This window comes from Sardina pilchardus, chromosome 10 (genome assembly GCF_963854185.1).
Source record: "Sardina pilchardus chromosome 10, fSarPil1.1, whole genome shotgun sequence".
NCBI classification, from domain to species: Eukaryota; Metazoa; Chordata; class Actinopteri; order Clupeiformes; family Clupeidae; genus Sardina; species Sardina pilchardus.
In genome coordinates, this window is record NC_085003.1 from 26,475,915 (window position 1) to 26,503,144 (window position 27,230).

Here is a 27,230-nt window from a genome sequence, read left to right on the forward strand (position 1 = left end):
CCAATTTCAAATCCGGACGGGTGGGAGGGTATTTTAAAGAATCGTAATGATAGCTAGAAAGCGGGCGAGGGCTGTGTTTCTGTAGACAGATCATTGAATTTCGAAAATGCGAGTTAATAAATGAAATATATTAAAATAGCGTGGCAACTGGGGTGGCAAGATATATTCTTACACAGAACCGCCTCTGCGAGTATGCACAGGGTCTCATAGGCCTATGTTTTGTACTTTGTACCTACAGTAGGCCTAGTGTTTTGTCTGTCCAATAGTGATAGGTACTGTAGGCTATGTTCAAGAAACTTTAAAAGAATGTAGGCCTATTCTTGATTAGTTAAATGTCGACATGTTGACTTAAAATGTTAAAGTCGACATGTTGAGTTTAATCTCATCATGGCAAAAATATTTCTTCATGTGTGGCCGTAATACTCCGTAGTTCGTACTAATCCCCCCTCGAGGATCTATAGTGATATCAGGGCTCTTGAGAAAAAACTAGGCTACTGAGAACTTTCACCTGATTTCAGACGGGCAACGAGGACCTGCCCTGTGCATGTCCCAGATAATTATGACCATATACCACATGTTTTATGTCATAGCATAGGCTATCATAAGATGATGGTGGTAGTGGTTAAGGAACTAGGCTAGCATGCAGTAGCCACTTGAGCAAGGCACTTAACCAAGTTGCTCAAGGGACAATGTGACATATGAGCGTCACTCAGGATAAAAGAAAAAGTGTTAACTTAGTTAACTTTCTTAGACAATTATCTTGACACATTTTGACCACAAACAACTGTTACAAATTATAGTAGCCTATCATCAAACTTTCATGTACACTATCTAAAATACACTGTAAATGATAATCACACTTAGATTTTCAATTTGTTTTGAGCAATGTCAATTACGATGGCCCTACTAGAAATAATTGAATATATTGCTAAAAGTTGCTTTGGCAGAAAAGGACTCTTAAAAGAGATTGCAAGCCTTTATTTAACATTTGTAATGCATTTTATGATGCAAATTACTTTCTTAACATTGTTCAGTACACTGACCTTTTTGGTGTCTGAACAAGGTTTGAGTTCAACATGACAGCAGACACACCACAAGAGAATGCACCAAGTTTGGCCCATATCTGCCCTTTTCCTATTGGCCTATGTGTTAATGTTTTCATAAGAGGACCGGACGTGCACCGTGTTCAAAGAATAACAAATAGCTTCGGCTGTTGTGGCTCCTCAAATGACTGTGGAAATTGTTTCAGCCAATTCTGCTCTATTTCTGCTTTCTTCTACCCATTTAATGTTGGCCTGTGTTCCCTCAGTAGACTGCTCCACAGCCAGGGTGGCTGATCCAAAGCCCATGTTGTGAGCGCATTTAGGTCAGTGAGTTCCTCCTCTAAGAAAATATCCTCTGCAAACTGTAGACGAACTTGTATTGACATTAAAGCACAGAAATAGATACTCATGGAAAAAAAATATTATAATTAAACTTGCTGGTTGAGTTTACCCTGACTGCCACTAGAGGGTGACAAAATACCACTTAAAACATCTGGATAAGCACTAGTTGCTATTGTTTATGCTGGCACCTTTGCCTTTGTTTATGCATTTAGTTTCCCTAGTCCCTTTTTATGTGAACCCTTTTTTGCTCAAATCATTGTCATTAGCTGTAACCGTTGATATCCCCCTGGTCTCTCTGATATCCATACTGTACGGATTCCAGTCTGAGACCACCATCATATGTATGGTCCTAAAGTGTACTCAGCAGCTAATTAACGTTTAGAATGAGAAGTACTCTATATAAGGGATAAGTCCACAATAAAATGTCTTAATTTTTTCATAAAAGGTGTCCAACAATTCAAGGTGAGTTACAAGGAGAACGTTGTTTATGTTACGTTGCAGATGCATCATGCTTTCTAGTCTACGTGCTACACATTTCAAAAACACAAAACTAGTTAGATTCATGTATCTGCATTGAATCTACTGTACGCAGCCCAATACCTTGACACAAATGGTTTTCTGTTTAAAGTATAAATTTCACCTATCCTATGCAAGTGGCATAACCTACACTTTGAGTGAAGTTGTTGTCATCTGTGGCTGGTGTGTTGGTAGCTCTGCACAACAAAATATAAAAATATAGAAATATAACAATAGTGCTATAAAAATGTAATGTATTATTATGAGTACATAGTAGCATCCATATACTACATGAGCTATGTCATAGAATATCATAAAAATAAATAAATCCACAGTCCACAGTTCAACAACTTCATTTTATTAGACAATTATCAATATGAATGTTGACCACAAACAACTGTTACAAATAATAATATCAAACTTGTATCAAAAATGCACTTTCAAATAGCAGCCCAATAGGCCGGAGTTGCCATGGCAAATCAACACTATTACATTAGACTCATGGCTGTAAGCTCTTACAGCATGTTTCATGTCAAGCAACCAAAGATTGGCAACCACTTCCTGTTTGGTGGCTCTGCCACTTATTTTGATTGGCAGTGATGGACGAACACTTTTGATTATTTAAAATCAATTTGATAACTTTTATGAGGCTTAGATTGAAGATAATCTGTACAAATGGACAAAATGACTGATCTATGAAAAATGTTTTTGTGCTTCCAATAAAATCTAACATGATATGGCCCAAACAATTACGTCAATGTCAAACATTGGCATATGTTGGCTTTGGGAGCTAGTAAATCCAAACAAATCAATAGTTACAAGCCAAAATACATTTTCCCAAACTCACACCAGACCCTAGAGGTCAAAGGTCACCAAATGCGTCCTCACAATGGGGTTCCATGTCTATGTGTCAAGCTTAGTTTTGATACATGAAAGTGTTGCAGAGATATTTGCTCACGCATCACAGTTAGATTTTCAATTTGTGCAAAATGTCAATAACCATACAGGCTCTATTGAGGAGAGCTGGATATATAGCCAAAAGGCATTTGCGCCAGAAAAAAAATAAAATAAAAAATAAAAAAAATAAAAAAAAACTCTAATAAATAGAGGAAGAGACGACATCTCACTCTTTTAAGGAATAACGAATAAAACAACAATTACATCACAGGTGGCAGCTGGTTGCCTTTAAGCCAAGTCTCCACAACGACTTTGTTTTCCGCTAGCCATTTGATGTTGGCCTGTGTTCTCTCAATGGACTGCTCCACTGCCAGGGTGCCTGATCCAAAGCCCACATCAGCGTAGTCCTGCTTGAACTGCTGGAGCTGTGAAGGGAGAGATAGGAGGGCAAAGATAACTCAATTACAACCGATATAACTACATGGTATGTGATGTGTGTGTATGTGCGTGCGTGTGTGTGTGTGTGTGTGTGTGTGCGCGAGTTCTTCCTCTTTGAAAACATACATGTCATTTGTAAACTCTAGACTGATGTTCTTGCATTGCCATTAAAGCAATGAAATGGATGCTCATGAGGGGAAAAAAAATCTAATTTAACATGTAAGTTGAGTAAGTTTACCCTATTTCCACAAGAGGGTGACAAACTAGCACTTAAAACATCTGAACACCTCCACCTGTTGCTGTTGTTCATGCTCACACTATTGCCTGGTTATTGTTTATGCATTTCTTGTCTCCTAGTCCACTTTTATGTGACCTCTCAATTTCTTTTTGAATAAAATCCTTGTCATTTGCTGTAATCAATGACATCTGCCTGGCCTAGTTCCGTTCATATTCATACAGTCCAGTTTGAGACCACCACTGTAATCATATGCCTAAGCAATAAGCCCCGAGAGGCTGTAGTAGGTTACATTGATCTTAAAACAGCTAAGGGGCTCAATGCGCAAGCGGAGGCCTAAAACCCCCTTTTTAAAATCAGTGTAACCTACAAACTCGAGTGGCTTTTCTAAAATGGTTACTGCACAGTCTATAGTTGGCAAGGTTGCATAAAATAAAGGCACAGCAACGAGAAATGTAATAACTTATTCATAGACAATCATTCTTCCACCAAGAAACATATTTCCTCTATCAGAATGGTTGCAAAGCAACGGCAAGATGCAGCAACTCTAACTTTTGTATCAATTTGTATATGAATACAGTATAGAACGATAGAACACAGTCCAGGTGTACTGTATGTTTACACTGCGTTTTACATCAGCGTCCAACACAACTCAGCCAATCATAATCAAGGACCATAACTATCAATTTTACAAATGGTCGGTAAGTAGAGGCAAACTACAAGACACATCATGGATTACCTGTTTCAGTTCAAATTCTGTAGAAAATCTCTTGGTCACACCATTGATTAGATTTGAGAAAGAGAAAGATCCACCTCCATACCTGAAACACGTTGAGAGAAATTAGAAACGTTTTCATAATCTCGCTATCCAAGTCTAAATTTTACATCTGAATGCTACAAATGTCAAATGAGAACACATTGTTTGGTAGAAAGAAACTCATTTGTACTCACTCATTGAAGATGTATACCCAGTTTGCTCTCATAAAGTCCCAAGCTAGAGGTTGCCCCACCACATTATTGGCAATGTAGACAATAGTAGAGGTAGCATCTTGTTTACGAATCATGTTTGGCTTCAAGGTATACTCCAGGTACCTAAAGAGTAAATACACACTCAGAATTAAAACACACTCAGAAGGCATACTTGAAATTGAGGGGATGTAATATGTAGCAGACACTTCTAAAGTATATGTTTGATACAATGATATATATACTTGATATAACATCTACAACTAGATGTACCGCAAATCGATACAAATATGACCGCCGCTCAGTCCCGACTCTAAGGTCACAGGAGAAGACTCTAAGGTCACAGGAGGGGACGTCACCTGTTCAGGAGCCAAGGCTGTGAAGCACAGGCCAGAGAGGCCCTGAGTTTTTCCTGCTCGCTGGCAATGGTTGACTCGACAAACATCTTCCAGCCATGGTCCCATTCTTTCACTCCACCTGCGGCAATGGCACTGCAGTAGACTGTAGACCGTAGGTTGGGATGAATCCTGATGAGGGTCAAAGTAACAGAAGTTAAGATCTTCTCAGCATAAATCCCTATGACAGATTACTGCTCTAGTTTATTATTTGCATCAAAGTGTATCTCCGGCAAAAATAAAAGACAGTATTTTTATTAGAAGACAGCATCTTTCGTTGATCAAGCAGTACAGAGCTAGCACCAGCATAAAATAGAGCCCAAATCACTGTGGACTAGCTGGAAAGCTTTTGAAACACTTTCAAAAGAGCATTTTTTTAAACAGTAATATTGCTCAAACAGCACTAACTTCGTCAGTAGCTTGCTCTGGGTCCCTAACGAAGCACCAACAAGTTAGTTTGTGAACCCAGAGTTTATTGCTTAGACTGCTAAGAACACTTGCCAACTCTCCCAACCTCCCTTTACCAGCTCCTCTCGAAGGAAAATCCATAAAATTCAATAATGTGATATGAGATCTTGCTAGTGCTAGCTTGATTAATGGAAAATGCTGTCTCCGTGGCTTATTTGATGTTTTTTCATTCAGAAAAACACACACAAACATTTCAAGGTTCATCTTAGATAGTTGGGCTTCATCGTTATCTTTTATATTTCTTGTACCATCAGAAGTATACACTAAGTATAGACTATGTCCATTCAAATCAAATCGAATGAAAAGTGGAAGGCCTGTAGGACTCACGGGTTATTTAGTGGGTTGTTCATCCAGCTCCCGTACCATCCAGTGACCAGGTCAGTGCAGCTTTTAACTCCTGTGCTACAGGCCTTACTCAGTGCATTCACCTGGTTGTACCTGCAGGAGCCAACCAACAGTAATCAGCATCACCTGCAGTAACTGAACTCTTGAATATTTCACAGTACACACACTTATTCCGCAGCAATGAATGAAACACCTACTGGTCAGTGTGCCGTTCTGGTACTTTCGCCCAGTTGTCAGTGATGTTCGCGTAGTGGTTGAAGAGGGGTGTCACTTGGTTCATGATATACGTCTGTCATAAGAGCAGAGCAGAACACCAGTCAACCATAAATAAGCATCCAAAGCATCCATACCATCATGCTTGGTTTTAGCTTGTGGTCTTGTAGCGTAATGAACAAAAATGAATGCAGATTATGTAATGCCCCTTTCAGATATGGAGCGCTAGTATGTATCAGGTTCAGTGTAAAGTAGTAGTTGGAGTTGCCACTGCGTACCAAGGTCAAAGGTCAATTTGACGGCGACCCACGTGTGACCTCGCTCAGCGGCACGCTTGTGTTGCACCAGTCTAATAAGGGGAGAAGGACCACTCACTGAATACTTCCGCATGGTACTGCAACTAGAGGGCGATCACGAGCAAGTGGAGAATGAATGGAGGTGAATGGAGTTTCTCCTAAAATCCACATTTCTCTGGATATAATTTTTTGTGTAGAAATCGGAATATTGCATGTGAAAGGGGGGTCAAGGAAAATACACATGGTTGAGTATTAGATTTTTTAAGTCCCTTAATTGCTCTAAAAAGCCTTTCAAACGTGTCAATGACGTCATTCATTGGCAGGGTGCTAGTGTGTTATGGGCAACAACGACCAAGCCTGTGAAAAACCAAAGGGCCATAAGTAATTGTTCATTCAACTTTCGACCTATAACCCATATGAGCTTGCAGAAACTAAACTCCAATCTTCGATTTTTTAATGACAATCAGGTGAAAAAGACCAATTTAGCCGTCTAGCCCCATAGAGCCCCATAGAGCCCCATTGTTTGATCACTTGCTTGTGATCGCCCCTAGTGGAACTGCAACAGGAACTGCAGGTACAATGCAGGTACAATGGAGTTAATAGCGAGTGGACCGGCTCTCCCTAAAGGGGCTCTGGTTGCACCCACCCTTTTGCTCACCGCAGTCACAAGCCGTCATTGAAATAGTTAGGGCATCATAGATCGCGACCTCATAAGTAGAACCACTGAATGTGAATCCACATTCTCTGACAGTGGAACTGGATGACCAGTAGTAGAATAGAGGGACTGACCTGCAGGAGGCCGTAGATCTCCGTGCGATCGAACATCAGGTAGAAGAAGTCCAGGTTGTCCAGAGCAGACTCCCATGGCATGTACTCCCTCTCTTTGTGCAAGTACTTGGTCATGTCCAGAGCCAGTGTTGTTTGCACCTCTTTCGCTCTAGAAATATTAACGAAAACAAATATGTTGTTGAAAATCTATATACAGTATTTATGTGCATTCAATTGAAAAATTCTGAGGAGTTTCAACTTGCTGAGGAATATTGCTGAGGCATATGAATTATGTGTACGTGTGTGTGTGTGTGTGTGTGTGTGTGTGTGTGTACACACTGTATCACTAAACCACTCACCTTGCAAGATTAAAAGCATCATCGATAAGTTGAGCTCTATTAATCACTGGAATAAGCTGGACAAGAAGCAGATAAGATTAGTTTATTATTAGTTTATTTTAGTATTTCCTGCAGACAGTATCTGATATCCCGTTTTCTATAAGCTAGAACCACTTACTTCATGATTAGAATTGAGTTGATTCTGAAGTTTCTGGTAATTTGCATCATCGTATTTGACTCTGTAGTATCCTACCACATTGAGGTTGGCTAGCACCCATTCGGCGCCGGTTGTCTTAAAGCCAGTATTAATATCTGGGAGTCATGAAAAAATAAATGTATTATTCATATTGTATCATGCCAATGGCTTTTGTGTTTATCAATACCATAACACAAAATGTTAGGTCGTACCTGATTTTTTCAGCAGCCAATAGTTTGCACCTATCACAGAGTTATTCTGCCATGTGATGGGCACATACCATGTATAACTGTGAGACAGAAGAGACATGGTCACCAAACAAACATCTTCGCATGTCAGTCGTTATTATGGCCAACCACCGAATCACATACTCGAATTCAGATGGCCTGTCCACAACAGAGTCAGGGTCCAGCAGGAAGTGTTTCTGGGATACTGTTCCAGTGGCGGTCTCTATGGAGACCACAGGGAAGCCCATCTGGAGGACCCAGCGGTTCATGATGTCATGGACTCCGAATGGCAAAACCGTTCCAGTCTCGGTAACGGCCTGCAAGACAAACATTGAAGTGTGATCATACGAAGAAGCAGAGCAATTATGTGTTCTAACTTCTAATCTAAAAGTTCAATTACAGCAGTTTATTTATCCTCCTAACCGAACTGTAAGAGTATAATGCACCAATTGAAGTGTAATTTCACTGCTAGATAGGCAATAAGCCTTGTTCACTCCAGACCCACTCTCAAATCCCACTGAGATGGTCTGTGTGCTAAATGGGGCAAAAGTCTCGAGGGGATGAGGCCAGGAACTTGTGATGCACAGGTGAGAATTCGTGTATCTGTAAAACGGTTTTGTGAACTTGTAAAATGGATTTGTGAACCCGTAGCCCTATTTTGTGTTAACAAGGTATGAAAAAAATATGTAGGCCTACAACTTCAAATGTACGGTTACACATTTGTGACTTTAGTGTGCGAATGCGAAATCTGCAGTTAAATGTGCTCGTGACTTTTGCACCAATTATACCTTCATATTACAATAGCATCACTTAAACTAGAAAATGTAATTCCATGGAAGGAATTACCATTGCATGTAAATGCAAAAAGGTTGCTGACTGTGTAAAACATTACATTAGGCCTATAGTTAAAAAGACAACTATAGGCTACACAGAAGAATAGATAAATAACAATAATAACCCAATTACAATTCCACTGAAATTACTTGGAAAGTCACATTTAAAAAGTGATTTATGAAAATGCATCAAAATTGTGGATATAGGCTATTATGGAAAATAACATTTATTAGAATTTAAAAGACTGAAAAGTTGCCAACTTCAAACGAGTTGCAAGAGCTGACACTTTAGTAGCCTGCAGTGAAACGACGATAGTTTATAGCCTTCATATCTACACTAATGCATGCAGGTTAAAAGTAGGCCATCTGAGACACCATTGGAATACGGAATATAATCTCAAACAACGCCAATCAACGATGATGCAGCAACAGGTGGGATGTCTAGCAAATGTATTTCAACTGAAGATCTGTCGAGATGGCTAAAAGCCCTTGTGTAAGCCCTGGCCTTGCAGCCTACCCGACGTTAAACCTAGCCTGGAGCAAGTTTGGTTGTCGTTAGCTAAAAAAAAGTGTTACATTTAGGCTACGTTGACGTTAGGTTAGATTACGACGATAACGTCCTGGCATACAGCTTAATGAGTAGACATAATGGTGGCATGGCTTTGGATCAGAGATCCTTGATTACTGACAGCTGAGCACTGACGTAACAATTCATCTTTGCCGCCAAAGGGTCTCAATGTAAACTCTATGGAAATTTTAAACTCTTTTATCGTAAATATCTCAAAAAGTATGAAGTTCACAAATGTCAAAAATACAATCGTCAAATCTCCGTTACAGGATCTTTGTATGAGTGCTTGAATGACGTCAAACGGTTCAGTGGTTTTAGTGTTATAAATCGTTGATTTTGGTCGGAAGAAGAATAATCCCCATAATAATAAGAAGAACAGGGATAACAGTACATTGCATTCACATGCAATGTAACTAGCAGCCATGTTTCGCTGTTTATGGCACTGCTGCGCATACGTGTGTGTGAGAAAAAAAGACGCACAGCCACAGGCTGAGGGGGTGCCTTGCGCACACGCATGTTTGACTACTTCAGAAGGCTACTGGGCTACCGTTAATGTCGAGCCCTGGTGTACTCCTACTTCCCTTGAATATTATAACATAATAAAGACGCCTGGACTCGGTCGAGACCAAGAACCATATTTGGCAAGACTAGTGGCCGAGACCGAGACAAGTCCAAGTCAAATACCAGCGAGTCCGAGACAAGTCCGAGACCATAAAAAAACGGACTCGAGCCCTGGTGTTTTGTGTGTGTTTTAGATTTGCATTGAGCAGTTATCAGTTAAATACGGAACAAGACTTTTATAAACGTTATAACAGTCATAAAACGAACAGAACACATCACACAAGCAGGTAGAGTAGAGGTCTACAATCTCATTAACACCTGTGGGGGTGAGCACATGCTCTAAACTCTTACATATATCTGTCTTTCCCAGGATATATCTGTCTCTCCCAGGACAAAAGAGATCTCAAGGAATCACTGATGGAATTTCTGATGGAAATTCCCTTCCCTCTAAAATATCATAAAACACTACACCAATGAATCGTCTCGTGTCTCTTGCGTTTGCAAATAGCAATGCACTTACGGTTTGCAGGTGGTCCCACAGGTCAGTGTAGACAGTATTACCGTAGGCAAATTTGTTCAGGTACGTCTGTAGGAACAAGAAGATGGAGATGAGGGCCTTCAGAGAGCAACAGAATGATGCTAGATGCTAACAGCGGCACTATAACAATCCACAGTGAAGGGATACCTACACCCAGTCCCTTTGCAAAGACAGGTTCTGTGAGGAAGTTGGATAGCATTCTTAGAACAGAAGCCCCCTGTAAACAACAAACACACAACATACAATGTAGCATATGAATGTAGTCACAGTTACTGTAGTAGATATAATGAAAGTTTGTGTGTGTGTGTGTGTGTGTGCGTGTGCGTATGTGACTACCTTGCTGTAGGAGATGGCATCAAAGAGCTCACTGATCTGTTCAGGTCTTTGGATCTCCTCCTCTTTGGAGGACAAGGGATGAGAGGAGGCCAGGGCGTCCACTGCAAACACTCTGTGCACGTCTCCCAGGACAATCAGGTCTTTCTGTAGAGGGAAAGGGACACACTGAAGCAATACACACTTTCCCTCCACAAGTGCACAGGTGTCAGTAAGTGACTTGGTTCTTGATACCAGTCAGCCATTTGGGCAGAATATAATGCATTCATAAAACATGATTTCGACTTGTTCTTAAGAGTTTGAAGAGACTTTTAAAGGACGCTTGATGTGAGCAAGCAGAGTACGTACAACGCCCCATTCTGGCTCTGCATGGTCAGCGCCCAGATACTCCACATACGATGCAAAGCCTTCATTTAACCAGAGGTCATTCCACCACTTCAGCGTAACAAGGTTTCCAAACCACTGCAAGTATATAAGAGAGAAGCATTTAATGTTGTTAATATACTGTGTGTTTGTGTGTTTGTGTGTTTGTGTGTGTGTGTGTGTGTGTGTGTGTGTGTGTGTGTGTGTGTGTGTGTGTGCATGCGTGCGTGCGTGTGAGTGCTGTATACACATGCCAAACTGTGTGCCAATTAACGGTCCCCTGAAATTCTTTATCTCAAGTACACCAAACTGGAAAATAAGCAACACACCATGTGAGCGAGCTCGTGTGCTATGATTGTGGCGATCCTCTCCTTGTTGCTGTTGGAAGACACCAAGGGGTCGTAGAGCAGGGCTGTCTCCCTGTAGGTGATCAGGCCCCAGTTCTCCATGGCTCCAGCGTTAAAGTCGGGCAGGGCAATCTGGTCTATGAGACAATGTCCAACCAACGGGAGTTTAGATGATGACTGAATGCATGACTGAAAAACATCTGAATCTTATAAGGCGCTTAAAAAAGGTAATTTTTTGGCTCTGTTCTCGATGGAAAAAAATGCTGCCATCTATCATAGTAGTGAGGCAGCAATCTTCATGGTTACAGTATGTCTCCGACTTAAAAGTTGCGTAATTAGAACTCTATTGTGTACTAACCTTGCCGTTTGTAAAGTATGTACTTTAGAAAGTCTTCATGTAGGTAGCTTTGCTAAATGCAACGTTTTTGAGTGTATTGATAAGTTCTCACCTGACTTTGGCAGTGGGTATGAGGCATTGTAGTATGCCTCAAAGAATTTCAGGATGGGTCCAGTCACGTTAAGGGCATACTTGCCCTGTCCTGCTGCGATGGCCTTTTTGCGAGCAAAGATACGGATCTGAAAGAGGACAGAAGGACTCAGTCAGATCTGGGGATCCTGCTTTAGACAAAACAAACTACACAGTCACATGTAGATGAACTCATATTGAAACATACACATTCAAAGGGCAATTTCATTAGCACACAGAACATAAATGCAAGTTTACCAAAACGTCTCCTTCTGCCGCTTCTATGAAATCGTAGTCACTGACAATGAATGCCAGCAAGTAAGTTGACATTTTTGGTGTTGGGGCAAATTTGGTCCTGGTAACATCCATTCCATTAATAGTCTCATTCACAGTCTCTGAAAAAAAAAAAATGATATGCCTTTTGAAAGTATAGTCATTCAAAGTCACAATATTAAATATGGCATAGTATATGTAGTCAATTCTGTACGTAAAGTCCAAGGAGGCACAAATGAGGTATAGACAATAAATCATTAAACTGTTGGGGGAAAAAAAGAAAAAAAACATGGCTTCCACACGCAGCTTTAACACTAACCAATGTCCATGCCGTTGGACAAGCCCACAGTGCCCCGTGGGTGGATGAGGGTGATGCTGAAGATGGCCTTCATGGCCGGCTCATCAAAGCAGGGGAAGGCTTTCCTTGCATCCGTGGGCTGCATCTGAGTGGTGGCCACCACCCTGAGTGGTACAAAAAAAACACTTTCACTCACACTTTCAGATCAGGAGGAACACGCTAGTCTACTTTATATAAAATAGACGAGTAAACAAAGACACAACACTGGGATATATACCATTCACATCACCACCATTTACTGTACAATGGCTAAACTGAGGGCTTTTTGTAGATGGCTGATTGGTGTTTAGTTTTGCAAGCAAGTGCGTTCAGGTGTGTATTTGAGAGGTTGCAATTACGCAATGTGTTTTGTATTTTGGATATGTGTTTAATAAATGGTACTCTGAGATTTCATTTTTGAACAAAGTGTCTTATGTAGAGCATAGTATGCAGGACCAAGTGTGTCGCATAAAGTAAGTGTGTTGCAGATTTGCAAAGCAGCACTTTTGTTTGAGGTATACAGTAGGTACATTTGTTTGAGATATGGCAACAAAATGTTAAATTGTGTTACTTTAGTCTAGTGTTCAAGCAACAGGCAAAAACTGTAATGAATTCATGCATTAATTAATTTGTGATTAATGCATTACTTAATTTCTTGATATATTATGAATCATCAGGAATTGACATGACTTCGTACCCTCTCCTTCATGACATCATGCATGAACAACACATCAACTAAAGCATTAAGTACAGTGAGTACATCATTATCATTTATCTTACGCATCTTATCTTATGCATGATCATCATAATCATCATAATGAATTTCAGGTTAATTGCTCATGGGTTCGTCATGTCTGTGGCCCCTCAACAACAGTTGTAAATAATGATTTGTGTTTAGAGAACTGCACAAGTTGTGTTCAATTCAGAATTTGAGCAGTGATGAACAATTTTTTTTTTTTGCACCTTCAACATCATTATCAGAGTGTTTCGGTCAAATGTGTGTTGTTGCTAGATTACAAAGTTTTGATTGGTCATTGAAAGAGAGCTAGCATTGATGTCATTCATGTACCTTTACCATAAAATGTTACCAACGTTTATCTTTATGGTTAAAAACAATGTACAGTTATGAAAGAAAAATAGAATCAACAAACTAAACATGTACATTTAGTACATGCATACAAATGACCCATATCAGAATCAGAAAATAGACATTTTATTCAGTAAGTAATGGTATCGAAAGGAATTTCTTTTGGTGCAGGTCAATTAAAATGTATTAACATCTATTAATATAATCTGTGATCTGAACTGTAGATTAAGTGAGCTGCACTGTAATAACTTCAGATACTGTAGTGAACTCACTTCTCCACACCGTCCTCCATGTAAACGCTCCTGTAGAATCCGCCCAGGTCATCTGCCAGTTCCCCTGTGAATACAGTGTGCAGCACGTAGCGCTGGCCGACCTTCAGATTCCCGTTCAGCTTGACCACCAGGTACTGAGTCCGCACCTCCAGCCAGGTCTCTGTGATGGCCGGGGGCGTTGACCCGTCCACCGCAGTCAGTGTGGCCATGAAACCGCCACTCAGCGTGTAGTTGAGCTTGTTGGAGTGGATGAGGATGAGGTTGGTCTCCTTCACACAACTGAAGGTGACACTCGAGACGCCGGTGAAGATGTACAGGCCTTCTGCGTTCTTCGTCAGCCGTGGCCACAGTTCGACCTCGTAGCTGTCCGGCAGTATGGAGTCCGGCAGCCGGTACTGGTGCCATGGTTCATTGAGGGCTGGGGTGGTGGCAGGTACCTTTGTGGTGGAGGTGGTGGAGGTGGGGCTCACCTCGACATTCTTAGACTTCTCCTGGCTGTAGACTACGGACAGGCCGATGATGGTGGCCACAGCCCCAGCGCCCAGGACGATGCCCACTAACCCGACCGCCTTGCTGATGAAGAACCCTTTCGCCATGACTTACTGCTGAAGCCAAGAAGGACAAGAGGAGGCAGCTGGCCGCCACTCACTTTTTTATATACCGTACATGACCGGATTCCCCTCCCATCACAACTAATGGCTAACCATTAACATGTGGGTGGGGGGGTTGAGGGGGCGACCTTCGTGTACAAGAAAGGATCTCTGACAGGTCAATGATTTCAAAGCAATGACAACATAACATTTAAAGGACAAGGCTGTTGGTGTTGTGACAGAGCACTAAAACATATTTGAGGTAAGATCAAAACTTTGAGGTTGCACTCATTTAAAAAGCTACCACATTCAAATATCTATTGTGTACTAGTGATGATTTATTGTCCACTGACACATGATCATGTTCTGTGGCTATTCCAGGGCTTTCCATGAACTGAGCTGTAAGGTTGGTACTGTATATGGATATCAGACATCTCAACAGAGTGATAAGGGTACGCTTTGACAAAACCAAATACTTCTGGGAGGATATGGATGAAAAACTCACCCTTTTGACGTTGGGGTTTTTGCTGCACCTTTTTGACTCTGATGAAGGTCTGACTGACTGAAACGTCAGTTCATTAACTACTCCAAAGAGCTAAAAATTAGCTGGATTTCTGCATTACTGTAAACGTTTGCCAGTAATATCCGTTAATAAAAAGCGTGAGAGTGGTCGACATGTATCTGATTTATTCATGTATTATTTATAATGGTATAGTTACATGATTGATGTAGAAATGGGTAGAGGTGATTCAAAATCAAAATGGCTACAAAGTCCATTTCAAATAGATTGATCAGGATTGCAATTTCCATTGGACTGTTATACATTAATAAGAGCCACACTCAATACACTACATATATTTTAGCTTCTGGATACTGTCAATACGAGCATAGTAATCTAAGCATCGTTGGACTACTAATATAAATAACTAGCGACACTTGACCTTTTAAAAAAAAATGACAGGGTGTTCCCCTTTGCTGGTGTTTTGTACAGTCTATTGGGATGTAAATCAACTTTCTGTTTGTTCTTTCATGGAAAAAAAAAACTTTTCAATAAAATGTGGACCTTTACCGCGGGAGTAAACACACTCGCTCTCCCTCTCTCTCACACACACACATGTGCAAACGCTCAAACACACATGTCCACAAACACACACACACACACACACACACACACACACACACACACACGCTCTCTCACCTACCCATCCCCACCACATTGGGCGGGTCAGATATTTGTCTGATGTCATACAGGTTAGTGTTTTAACAGTTGAGTGACAGTGTAATGGAAAGACATGCAGTGTGACTGCTATCTTACACAAGAGCTTCAGTTCATCAACAGTCAATAAACAACCTTTTACAGCTTGACTTGTAAAAGCTTGAGGCAAGGCCGACACATTGTGCCACTATCTGCTTTGATAATCACCCCATTTATGCATGCAAACACGTGTTATAAGAGATGACTTGCATAATAATGACTTGCTTAATGAACACAGTGTCCATTGTGTCAATGCTGAAGCACACAGAAACACGCGACTACTTCCTTCATACACTTCTGTAATCGCTGATAAGGTTGAACAATCAAAGAGTTTAATATGAGAATTCATCATCATAAAAGGGGGAGGCTGTCAATGCCCTAAAGCTCCAGCAAAAAGTGACAGGTTCACCTGTAAAAACAACTGAAAGACGATGGAAATATGAAAGATGGAGATAAATTTTAAGAAAGATGGAAAAGTTATTATTGTGTTATTTTTTATTTTATTTTGTATACACTTTTTTATGATTTTCTTGCATTTTATTTATTTATTTTTTTATTTTTTATAATTCCATTATGTTCCCTGACCAATTTACTTATTAACATCAAACCAAATTGTGCATGGCTCTAAGGGCCTCTGTAATGGCACAATTGGCTTATTTTTCCAAATATACCTGTACCTTCTGCATGATTTTTTTTTTCTTTTCAAAATTTAAATCTAATAATCAAGCATTGAAAGCCACAATGTGAGGGAAGTTAGTCTCCATTCTGCGCAGTTGTTTTAATTTTTTAATGAATGTTAAACTTTACTGAGGTGATGAGTAGTCTTCTTTGGAAAAACAAATGTAGAGGTTCCACACCCACCCATTCTTGTCTCACACTCTCAGGGTGCATTCACACTAGACTTGATCCAGATCTGAGTTCACTTGGACCGGTGGTTCAGTGATTTTTGCTAATATGAACACAATCTACCAAACCCGGTAGAGGACCAGGGTCCGCCTGAAAAAGTGTACAGACTAGAATTTGTAGGCTATATTTCACAATTATTGATACCAGTTCTACACACACTCAAAACTGGATTGAGTCCAATGTGGTCATGAGGTCTGTTTCAAAGCTACTGCATAATAATAAGCAATAATAGCCTACCTGTTAAGTAGATAAACACAAAGGGAAAAACAAATTGAAACCCAACAACAGGTACAGTACACATTTGTTGATGTTTTATTGAGAGTGCATGTTCATTGAGCCTCAGCTGTTGTGGCTCCTCAAATGACTCTACACAGTACACATTACATTAGTCTTTCCTTTAACCTTTACTCCCATCAAAAACATTATGTGACATCGCAAGCATCGGAATGGGCTACTGAAAGGAGTCACAGCTGACACAGCGATTGGCATTTGGCAGAAAAGGACTCTGAAATAATAAATAGATTGATAGAAGACATCTTAATCTTTAAAAAAAATTTAAAAAAATAAAGCCCCGTTTAAATTACGGTGAAAATTGTTTTAGCCAAGTTTGCACTATTTGTCTGTTTTCTTCCACCCATTTGATGTTGCCTTGTGTTCTCTCGATTGACTGCTCCAAAGCCACAGTACCTGATCCGAAGCCCACATGGGCGTAGTCCTGTTTGAACTGCTGAAGCTGTGAAGGGAAAGACAGGAGGGCAAAGATAACTCAATCACAAGTAACTGATAAAGCTATATGGTGTGTGCGTGTGTGTGTGTGTGTGTGTGTGTGTGTGTGTGTGTGTGTGTGTGTGTGTGTGTGTGTGTGTGTGTGTGTGTGTGTGTGTGTGTGTGTGTGTGTGTGTGTGTGTGTGTGTGTTTGTGTGTGTGTAGGCCGGTGTGAGTTGTTCCTTCTCAAAGAAAAGCTCATATGCAAACTGCTTCATTCCTATGATATCCATACTGTAGCGATTCTAATTTGAGACCACCACTCTAATAATATGCATTAAATGTATAAAATGTGCTTTCTCTGTGCAGTAGGGATAAAGACAACTCATGGATACTGTAGCTGCAGGGAGAACCTCACAGGCTTGTGTTATAATGCTAAACATGCTTATCAGGTTTATAGTCGTATGCTTTTATTTCTGAACCTGAGGTATGTTACTAAACAAATTGATTACCTGTTCCAGTTCAAATTTTGTTGAAAATCTCTTGGTCACACCATTGATCAGATTTGAGAAGGAAAATGATCCACCTCCATACCTGAAAGTTAGCAATACAAATGATAAGAGCTACAGTACCATAATCGTACTATCCACATCTTAATGTTTACATCTGAAATATAATCATTTTGGTAGCAATCCTTTTTGTACTCACTCATTGAAAATGTACTCCCAGTTTGCTCTCATAAAGTCCCAAGCTAGAGGTTGCCCCACCACATTATTTGCAATGTAGACAATAGTAGAGGTAGCATCTTGTTTACGAATCAAAGTTGAATCCAAGGTATACTCCAGGTACCTAAAGAGTAAATACTCCATTAAAACACAGAAAAATACAAGAAAAATACACACTTAATAAGGTGAGATGATATGTCACAGACACTTTGCTAACACTTTACGGTAAGGGTATACCATAGGCTACATGAAATATTCATGAATCACAGACATAATGAGCTCATAAGCTATTCACTTTAAATTCATGTAACATTGATGATCATACTTAAAGGAACCGTATGTATGAAATGCATTTCAGTGAATCATAAAATGGCCCTGATTTGTCACTAGACATTAAGAAATCAAGCTCATTTCAAATACTTATATCACTGACAACAGTAGCCAGGATATTGTCATTTAAAAGTGAATTTGTAGCCTTTAACTAATGTTGTCATGTTGCGTTTTGGCCTGATGCGCCACCCTCTACCTATCTAGTAATCACAAGGTCAGTAGCGTTTCGGCATCCGGGTTGCCAGTTCTGCTCTAGTGCAACCCGGATGCTCTGATAATGCATTATCATTTCTCTGTCATTTTGCTGAGACGCTGAAGAAAACAACATTAGCACTTGCCATTGGAAGCTCTTTGTAGTAGCCTACGTTCCTGCTGGATCCCTATATACATATATACTGCTACCTACTGCTGCGTCAATGTCATGTCCATGTGTGTATGTGTGTGTGTGTGTGTGTGTGTGTGTGTGTGTGTATATACTTTTCGACTATGTTTACAGAGAAGACAGAGACATTAATGACCCTCTGTATGCCGGCAGTGAGACCCACAGAGAGCTTCATGCATTGGTCGAGGTCACAGGAGAAGACGCTAAGGTAACAGGAGGGGACTCCAAGGTCACAGGGGGGACTCTAAGGTCACAGGAGAAGACTAAGGTCACAGGAGGGGACTCCAAGGTCACAGGGGGGACTCTAAGGTCACAGGAGAAGACTCTAAGGTCACAGGAGGGGACCTCACCTGTTCAGGAGCCAAGGCTGTGAAGCACAGGCCAGAGCGGCCCTGAGTTTGTCCTTCTCGATGGCGATGGTTGACTCGTCAAACATCTTCCAGCCATGGTCCCATTCTTTCGCTCCACCTGCGGCAATGGCACTGCAGTAGACTGTAGACCGTAGGTTGGGATGAATCCTGATGAGGGTCAAAGTTACATTCAAACACTTTCAAAAGAGCACTTTTTAACCAGTTATATTGTTCAAAACAGCACCAAACCTCGTCAGTAGCTTGCTCTGGGTCCCTAACGAAATTACAGAAGACTGTTAAGAACACTTACCAACTCTCCCTTTACCAGCTCTTCTCAAAGGAAAATCCATAAAATGCAATCAATTATGAGATCTTGCTAGTGCTAGCTCTATAGTGCTTGGTCAACGGAAAATACTGTCTCCGTGGCTTATTTGATGTATTTTCATTCAGAAAACCACCTTTTGGTCAATTTTCACTGTAGTTCCATTTTGTATACTGTTTGTTAGCAAGATAACTCAAAAAGTAATAGATGGATTTCGATGAAATGAGGGAAGGTCAGAAATTACCCAAGGAGGAAACAATTAAATTTTGGGGGTGATCCGTATCACCGCCGGGATTCCGAAGGTGTTTATGTTTTTCGCTTAGTGGTGTAATGCCATGGTATGGCCAAGTGGTGGCGATCTGAATAGCTTAGGTTAAAATGTATGACAGCCTAGGAAGAACAATACAGGCGGAGGTCTGCGCTCTCTGAGTGCTTTACTAGTTGTCTTTTATATTTCTTGCACCATCAGAAGTATACATTGCTTTTATGTCCATTCAAATCAAATAAAATAAAAAGTGGAGGGCCTGTAGGACTCACGGGTTATTCTGTGGGTTGTTCATCCAGCTCCCGTACCATTCAGTGACCAAGTCAGTGCAATTTTTCATTCCTGTGCTACAGGCCTTACTTAGTGCATTCACCTGGTTGTACCTGCGGGAGCCAACCAACAGCAATCAGCATCACCTGCAGTAACTGAACTCTATTGACAATGTCACATTACAAACACTTATTCCACAGCAATGAATGAGTGGCAGAACACCTACTGATCAGTGTGCCCATCTGGTACTTTCACCCAGTTGTCTGTGATGTTCGCGTAGTGGTCAAAGAGGGGTGTCACTTGCTTCATGATATACGTCTGTCATGAGAGCAGAGCAGAACACCAGTCAACCATCAGTAAGCATCCAAAGAATCCATATCATGCTTGGTTTCAGCTTGTGGTTTTGTAGCATAATAATAAAAAATCAAGGCATATTACAGTAATGCCCCTTTCAGCTATGGAGCGCTGTACTTCACGCCAGGTTCAGCATCAAGTAGTAGTTGCCACTGTGTACCAAGGTCAAAGGTCAACATTTTGATTGAAACCTACAATACACGTGGCCTTGTTCAGCGGCACGCTTGTGTTGCATCCACCCTTTGCTCACAGCAGTGGCAAACCATTGCATAAGTGTTGTGTTGTATCGGAAAGCTCCATGAGTAGAACCGCTGAATGGGAGTCCACAGCTCTCTCTGTGACAGTGGAACTGGATGACCAGTGGTAGAATAGAGGGACTGACCTGCAGGAGGCCGTAGACCTCAGTGCGGTCGAACATCAGGTAGAAGTAGTCCAGGTTGTCCAGAGCAGACTCCCATGGCATGTACTCCCTCTCTTTGTGCAAGTACTCGGTCATGTCCAGAGCCAGTTCTGTTGTCACAAGTTTCGCTCTAGAAATATTAACGAAAACAACAAAAAAGTTCTCAGTATCAATTTACTGAGGATGGAGTATGAATTAGGTCCATAATTAAACACACATACACACATACACACTCACACACACATGCACGCTGTACTGTATCACTAAACCACTCACCTTGCTAGATTAAAGGCATCATCGATAAGTTGGGCTCTATTGATCACTGGAATAAGCTGGAGAAGAAGTTAATGATATACTGTTTATTTCAGTATTTTCCACAGACACTACAGTATCTGATTCCTTCCAGATTTCTATAGACCCATCCAATGAGTTTGTAGAGCATTTCCGGTTGAATCGTTCAAAACCAACATAGACACTTTGGAACTTTACTCTAAAATGAAAGTTAATTTGACTGTAGTGTAATGCTCTTCAAAATGTCAACTCTAAAACTTTATTTCATTTTGTTGCTAAACAACATTAGCTCAACGTCATAGGACGTCAACGTCAAGCCATAGGAACACAGATGTTTGGTTATGCAATTAATAGCCTAGTTTCCCACTTACCTCATGATCCATTGTGAGTTGATTGAGAAGCCTCGCATAATTTGTGTGATCGTATTTGACTCTGTAGTATCCTGACACGTTGAGGTTGGCCAGCACCCACTGATCGGCGCTGGTTGTCTTGAGGTCATCATTCAAATCTGGGAGTAATGGGAAAAAAATGAATGATTTACTCATCCTGTATTTCATGCCAATTGCTTTTGTGTTTATTGATATGGTAACACAAAATAGTAGGTTATACCTGTTTTTTTCAGCAGCCAAAAGTCATCACCTTTCACAGAGGTCATCTGCCATGTGATGGGCACATACCATGTATAACTGTGAGACAGAAGAGACATGGTCACCAAACATCTTCACATGTCAGTCATTATTATGGCCAACCACTGAATCACATACTTGAACTCAGATGGCCTTTCCACAACAGAGTCGGGGTCCAGCAGGAAGTGTTCCTGGGATACTGTTCCAGTGGCGGTATCTATGGAGACCACAGGGAAGCCCATCTGGAGGACCCAGCGGTTCATGATTTCATGGACTGTGGCTGGCAAGCGCTCGCTGGTTCCAGTCTTCTTAACTGCCTGCGGAAAAAAAAACAATTGTCCTTCAGGGCTGACAGTGGGAGGAATCAGACCCATGAAAGTCTCTACAGAACACATCATCACACAAGCAGGTAGAGCTCTTCTTCCTCATAAACACATGTTGAGATGAACGCTGCTCTGCCTTAACTACAGTCATTTCCTAGCCTGGCAAGCCAAACTATACAGAAATGTATTGTCTGGAGTCGGACCATTCACAGAGCTGAAGCCTGTGGGTGGGATGAACCGGTGTCTTTCAAACTACTCTGCACGTACTGTAATAGGCCAGCACTTGTAACCAATCGTAGCCGGTCGGCAAAACGGCAAATACATCCTTAGTCTAACAAAGTCTAACTCTTCCAAAGCCGATTCAAATTAGCTCGCTTCGTTAGCCTCATCCATCTTTTGTTGTTCCCTATGGTTGTTGCAACACGGTCTCACACTCAACTCATCGAACGAGGACCCATGGTCAAGCCCCTTGGCGTCAATATCGGAACCCGAAGGTGCCTCGCAGCTCTGTCATCACCATGCTTAGACGGGCTCAAGGACTCTGTACACAGATAGAACGTTCTGATTGGACAGGCTGGCCTGGTGTCGAACGCAGGCTTGGCCTTAACGGTGCGACCCTACACCATCCCGCTAGGCAAAAATATTTTTGGCCGCTAGGGTGCGTCTAGATTTCTAGGCTAGTAATTTCCCGCATATAAGCTACATTGTGTATAAGACGCAGGGCAGTGTTTTATGCAAGTTAAAAGAAACAAAACTATATTAACACCATATTAATTGCCCCCCTGTATTAACCTCATAGCGGAATAAATATAGCGGCTTATAGTCGGGAAATTACGTTATAACTGTTTTTCCCAGGACAAAATAAATAACAAGTAGGCTAATCACCAAGGCATTACCCACCAAACAATCATCAAAACATTAAAAACCACTCAAACAACTAGATACAGATTATCTCTAAAATAACATAGAAGTCTATATAGCAAGCTGTATTGGGCTATATAGTTAAGCTTTGAATGTGAGTTTGCAAATAGCACAGTACTCACTGCTTCCAGGTGGTCCCACAGGTCAGAGTAGATAGTATTACTGTAAGCAAACTGGTTCAGGTACGTCTGTAGGAACAAACAGATGGAGGTGAGGGCCTTCAGAGACCTCAAGCATGTGGAGCAACAGAAAGATGCTAAGCACTAACACCAGCACTACTGTATAATATCCAAAGTGAGGGGGCACCTACATTCAGTCCCATTACAAAGACATGTTCAGAGAGGAAGTCGGATAGCATTCTTAGAACAGAAGCCCCCTGTAAACAACAAACACACAACACACAACGCAGGGTATGAATGTAGTCGCAGTTTGCCAAGTGAAGATATAATGCATAGGTATACTACTTTGTTATATGAGGAGTGTGTGTGTGTGTGTGTGTGTGTGTGTGTGTGTGTGTGTGGGTGGGTGGGTGGATGTGTGTGTGTGTGTGTGTGTGACTACCTTGCTGTAGGAGATGGCATCAAAGAGCTCACTGATCTGTTCAGGTCTTTGGATATCCTCCTCTTTGGAGGACAAGGGATGAGAGGAGGCCAGGGCGTCCACTGCAAACACTCTGTGCACGTCGCTCAGCACAATCATGTCTTTCTGTAGAGGGAAAGGGACACACTGAAGCAATACACGCTTTCCTTCCACAAACATGCAGGCCTCAGTAGATGAAGGCATCCCATAATCTATTACTTGGTACAAGTATTCTTAAGAACCATTATGAATTGCGTGTTATGAACTTGAACTTGTTCTTAAGAGTTTGAAGAGACTTTTAAAGGAGGCGTGATGTGAGCAGAGTACGTACAACGCCCCAGTCTGGCTCTGCATGGTCAGCGCCCAGATACTCCACGTACGATGCAAAGCCTTCATTTAACCAGAGGTCATTCCACCACTTCAGCGTCACAAGGTTTCCAAACCACTGCAAGTATAAGAGAGAGCATTTAATAGTGTTACCGTGTGTGTGTGTGTGTGTGTGTGTGTTAGTGTGTGTGTGTGTGTGTGTGTGTGGTGTATGCCAAGCTTTGTGCCAATGAACTGTGCCCTGAAAGGCTCTATTTCAAGTGATTGGTAAATAAGCAACACACCATGTGAGCAAGCTCATGCGCTATGATCGCGGCAATCCTCTCCTTGTTGCCGTTGGAAGACACCAAGGGGTCGTAGAGCAGGGCTGTCTCCCTGTAGGTGATCAGGCCCCAGTTCTCCATGGCTCCAGCATTAAAGTCGGGCAGGGCAATCTGGTCTACGAGACAACGTCCAACAACAGTTCAGATTGCATGACAGAATTGTAGAGCAAAGTAGATGATGTTAAAAAATAACAAGACTGTAGCCTGGCTGACTACTGAGATTGCACACGTATATCTTATAAAAGGCCATTCTTTGATTACCTCTCTGACTTGAAGTTATTCTACAATTCATTGTGAAATATTAAAACTTTAGCATGCTTTAGCTTAGCTAAATTGAACTTTTCTGAGTGCTTTTGAGAGTTCTCACCTGACTTTGACAGTGGGTAGGAGACATTGTAATACGTCTCGAAGAATTTCAGGATGGGTCCAGTCTTGTTAAGGGCATACTCTCCCTGTTTTGCGTCGATGGCCTTTCTGCGCGCAAAGATACGGATCTGAAAGAGGACAAAGGGATTCAGTCAGATTGGGGACACTGCTTTAGAGAGTAGAAACTATACAGTCACATAGAGATGAACTCTGGAAACATACACATTCACCTGGCAATTTCATTTTTTTATTATTATTATTATTATTACTCTTTGCCCATCTATGCTTTTATCTGCTAGTCCTGTTTGTTTTTTGTTTATGTAAAGCACATTGAATGACCTCTGTGTATGAAATGCGCTATATAAATAAACTTGACTTGACTTGACTTGACTTGACAGAACATAAATGCAAGTTTACCAAAACGTCTCCTTCCTCCGCGTGCACAAAACCAAAGTCACTGACAATGAATGCCAGCAGGTAAGTTGACATTTTTGGTGTTGGTGCAAATTTAGTCCTGGTAACATCCTCACCATCTATAGTTGTGTTTGTGGACTCTGGAAAAAAAAAAAAGAGTTAAATATCTTAAGGTAAGTTTTTAAGTATCGGACTCATCAAATAGTCATTCAAAGTCACAATCGTAAATATTGTATATACAGTAGTATGTGGTCAATTTCATACGTAATAATAAAGTCCAAAGATGCATCAATGACAATAAATCACCAAACTGAAAAAAAAACACACCATTGCTTCCCTACTTGATTTCCCATCTGTATCCTACGTATCCTTCATATCTGTAGGCCTAAAGATTCCCTTTAGATAGGGAGACTCTCCATATCTGTGTAGTCAGTGCAGTGTACACATAACCAGCTTTAACACTAACCAATGTCCATGCTGTTGGACAAGGCCCGCGTGCCCTGTGGGTGGATGAGGGTGATGTTGAAGACGGCCTTCATGGCCGGCTCATCAAAGCAGGGGAAGGCTTTCCTTGCGTCCGTGGGCTGCATCTGAGTGGTGGCTACCACCCTGAGTGGTACAAAAAAGGACGCAATGGTCACTTCATGCAGACAAGTTTCGGAATGCCACAATCACTTACACAGTGAGTAAAACCATTCATAGGATATTAAACATTTGTCTTCTTGGCTAAAATAAATGTACCATAAAAAAGACAACAAAAAAAAACAGAATCAACAAACTACATTGAATATGTATATACAGTAGGCCTACAAGCATACAAATGACCCATATCAGAATCAGAAAACAGACATTTTAGTTCACAGAGTAATCAATGGGAGTGAAGGGCATTTCGTTTGGAGCAGGTAAATTAACATAATCTATTCATATAATCTGTGAACTAAACTGTAGATTACATGAGCTGCACTGTAATAACTTCAGATACTATAGTGAACTCACTTCTCCACACCGTCCTCCATGTAAACGCTCCTGTAGAATCCGCCCAGGTCATCTGCCAGTTCCCCTGTGAATACAGTATGCAGCACGTAGCGCTGGCCGACCTTCAGATTCCCGTTCAGCCTGACCACCAGGTACTGAGTCCGCACCTCCAGCCAGGTCTCTGTGATGGACGGGGGCGTTGACCCGTCCTCCGCAGTCAGTGTGGCCATCTTGCCGGCGCTCAGTGTGTAGTTGAGCTTGTTGGAGTGGATGAGGATGAGGTCGGTCTCATTCAAGCAGCGGAAGATGACGCTAGAGTCGCCGGTGAAGATGAACAGGCCTTCTGCGTTCTTAGTCAGCCGTGGCCACAGGGTGACCTCGTAGCTGTCCGGCAGTATGGAGTCCGGCAGCCGGTACTGGTGCCATGGTTCGTTGAGGGCTGGGGTGGTGACAGGTGCCTCCGTGGTGGCGGTGGAGGTGGTGGGGACAGTGGTGGGTTTCACCTCGACGTTCTTAGACTTCTCCTGGCTGTAGACTACGGACAGGCCGATGATGGTGGCCACGGCCCCAGTGCACAGGACGATGCCCGCTAACCCGACCGTCTTGCTGATGAAGAACCCTTTTGCCATGACTTACAGTACGGCTGAAGCCGAGAAGGACAAGAGGAGGCAGCTGGCAGCCACTCACTTTTTTATATACCGTACATGACTGGATTCCCCTCCCATCACAACTATCGACTATCCATCAAATTGAAATAATAGTAACCTTGTCTGAACTTTATCCTCAATTTGTTTTTCTGTGCCCGAAACTAGTGTATGCTTTTTACAGGGCCTCACAAGACAGAGTCAATAAACAACCTTTTATAGCTTGACTTGTAAAAAACTGAGGTTGGGGGGCAATACACTGTGGCATAATCATGATTATAATAATCATATTTACATGCATGGCAACATGTGTTATAAGGGATGAAGACTTGGATGACTAGATGTACCACAAAGCAGTACAAAATATGACTTCTGCTCAGTCCTGCACGTTCTCTCCGTTCTGGTCCCCCAGGAACCAAAATACACAAAACTTGGCAGACATTCAGAGGGTGTCAGAATGATCCTAAACTTCACATTTTGTACAGTTTTGACCAGGTCAGCCAGAGATACCTGCAAAAACACCTATTTTTGCTTTTTCATTTTTAACTAGGTGGCGCTATACATGAAATGAGTGGTTATGGGATGGGTTGACATGGCCCCTTAAGACCAACATACAAAAAAAAGATGGTCCTCCTAGGCCCTAAGGTTCTCAAGATATCGCTTTATCACTTTGGACAGAAGTCCCTTTGAAGAAAAGCATCTGCCAAATCCATCACCATAACCAGAGGACATTCCTGGTTCCAAAGAGTAAGTCCTGCCATATTTTCCTTCTGTGCACTTAACACAGGTGATATCACTAATTATCTGATCTACCTGGCAGCTACAGTAAGTAGGATGAGCTGGTTTCCAAAATGGTTGGATCAAATACTTGGCAGGACTTTTACTCTTTAGAACCTGGAATGTCTGCCTCTGACCATAACCATAAC

The 27,230-nt window shown here is 41.5% G+C and overlaps 2 protein-coding genes across 2 annotated transcripts; both read right to left on the minus strand.

Moving 5' to 3' along the window:
* Positions 1-2,512: 2,512 nt before the first annotated feature.
* LOC134094256 (aminopeptidase N-like) lies at positions 2,513-14,257 on the minus strand. Its single transcript, XM_062547717.1, has 20 exons — positions 13,662-14,257; positions 12,285-12,427; positions 11,951-12,087; positions 11,676-11,802; positions 11,209-11,363; positions 10,865-10,978; positions 10,520-10,663; positions 10,335-10,400; positions 10,166-10,231; positions 7,828-8,000; positions 7,669-7,745; positions 7,439-7,572; positions 7,282-7,337; positions 6,944-7,091; positions 5,843-5,934; positions 5,628-5,738; positions 4,797-4,964; positions 4,423-4,563; positions 4,211-4,292; positions 2,513-3,223 (listed from the first exon to the last, which is right to left on the minus strand). The coding sequence occupies exons 1-20, from the start codon at positions 14,255-14,257 to the stop codon at positions 3,059-3,061; spliced, it is 2,895 nt and encodes a 964-aa protein (XP_062403701.1). The 3' UTR covers positions 2,513-3,058.
* Positions 14,258-16,714: 2,457 nt separating this feature from the next.
* Positions 16,715-26,289, minus strand: LOC134094257 (aminopeptidase Ey-like). Its single transcript, XM_062547718.1, has 20 exons — positions 25,682-26,289; positions 25,152-25,294; positions 24,689-24,825; positions 24,273-24,399; positions 23,867-24,021; positions 23,587-23,700; positions 23,238-23,381; positions 22,987-23,052; positions 22,799-22,864; positions 21,571-21,749; positions 21,416-21,492; positions 21,178-21,314; positions 20,792-20,847; positions 20,498-20,645; positions 19,988-20,079; positions 19,764-19,874; positions 18,905-19,072; positions 17,826-17,966; positions 17,630-17,711; positions 16,715-17,145 (listed from the first exon to the last, which is right to left on the minus strand). Exons 1-20 carry the CDS (start codon positions 26,287-26,289, stop codon positions 16,993-16,995), a joined length of 2,904 nt encoding a protein of 967 aa, XP_062403702.1. The 3' UTR covers positions 16,715-16,992.
* Positions 26,290-27,230: the final 941 nt, after the last annotated feature.

What these genes read in the sequence shown, in the direction of transcription:
- LOC134094256 (XM_062547717.1), bottom strand. Translation starts at nt 14,257, where the DNA reads ATGGCGAAAGGGTTCTTCATCAGCAAGGCGGTCGGGTTAGTGGGCATC. An exon ending in ATGGAGGACGGTGTGGAGAA is followed by an intron (nt 12,428 to 13,661) that starts GTGAGTTCACTA and finishes TGTACCACTCAG; the next exon opens with GGTGGTGGCCACCACTCAGA. An exon ending in GATGCTTTTAATCTTGCAAG is followed by an intron (nt 7,092 to 7,281) that starts GTGAGTGGTTTA and finishes TAATATTTCTAG; the next exon opens with AGCGAAAGAGGTGCAAACAA.
- LOC134094257 (XM_062547718.1), bottom strand. Translation starts at nt 26,289, where the DNA reads ATGGCAAAAGGGTTCTTCATCAGCAAGACGGTCGGGTTAGCGGGCATC. An exon ending in CGGAGGAAGGAGACGTTTTG is followed by an intron (nt 24,400 to 24,688) that starts GTAAACTTGCAT and finishes GTCCTCTTTCAG; the next exon opens with ATCCGTATCTTTGCGCGCAG. An exon ending in GAAAGGCCATCTGAGTTCAA is followed by an intron (nt 21,493 to 21,570) that starts GTATGTGATTCA and finishes TCTGTCTCACAG; the next exon opens with TTATACATGGTATGTGCCCA.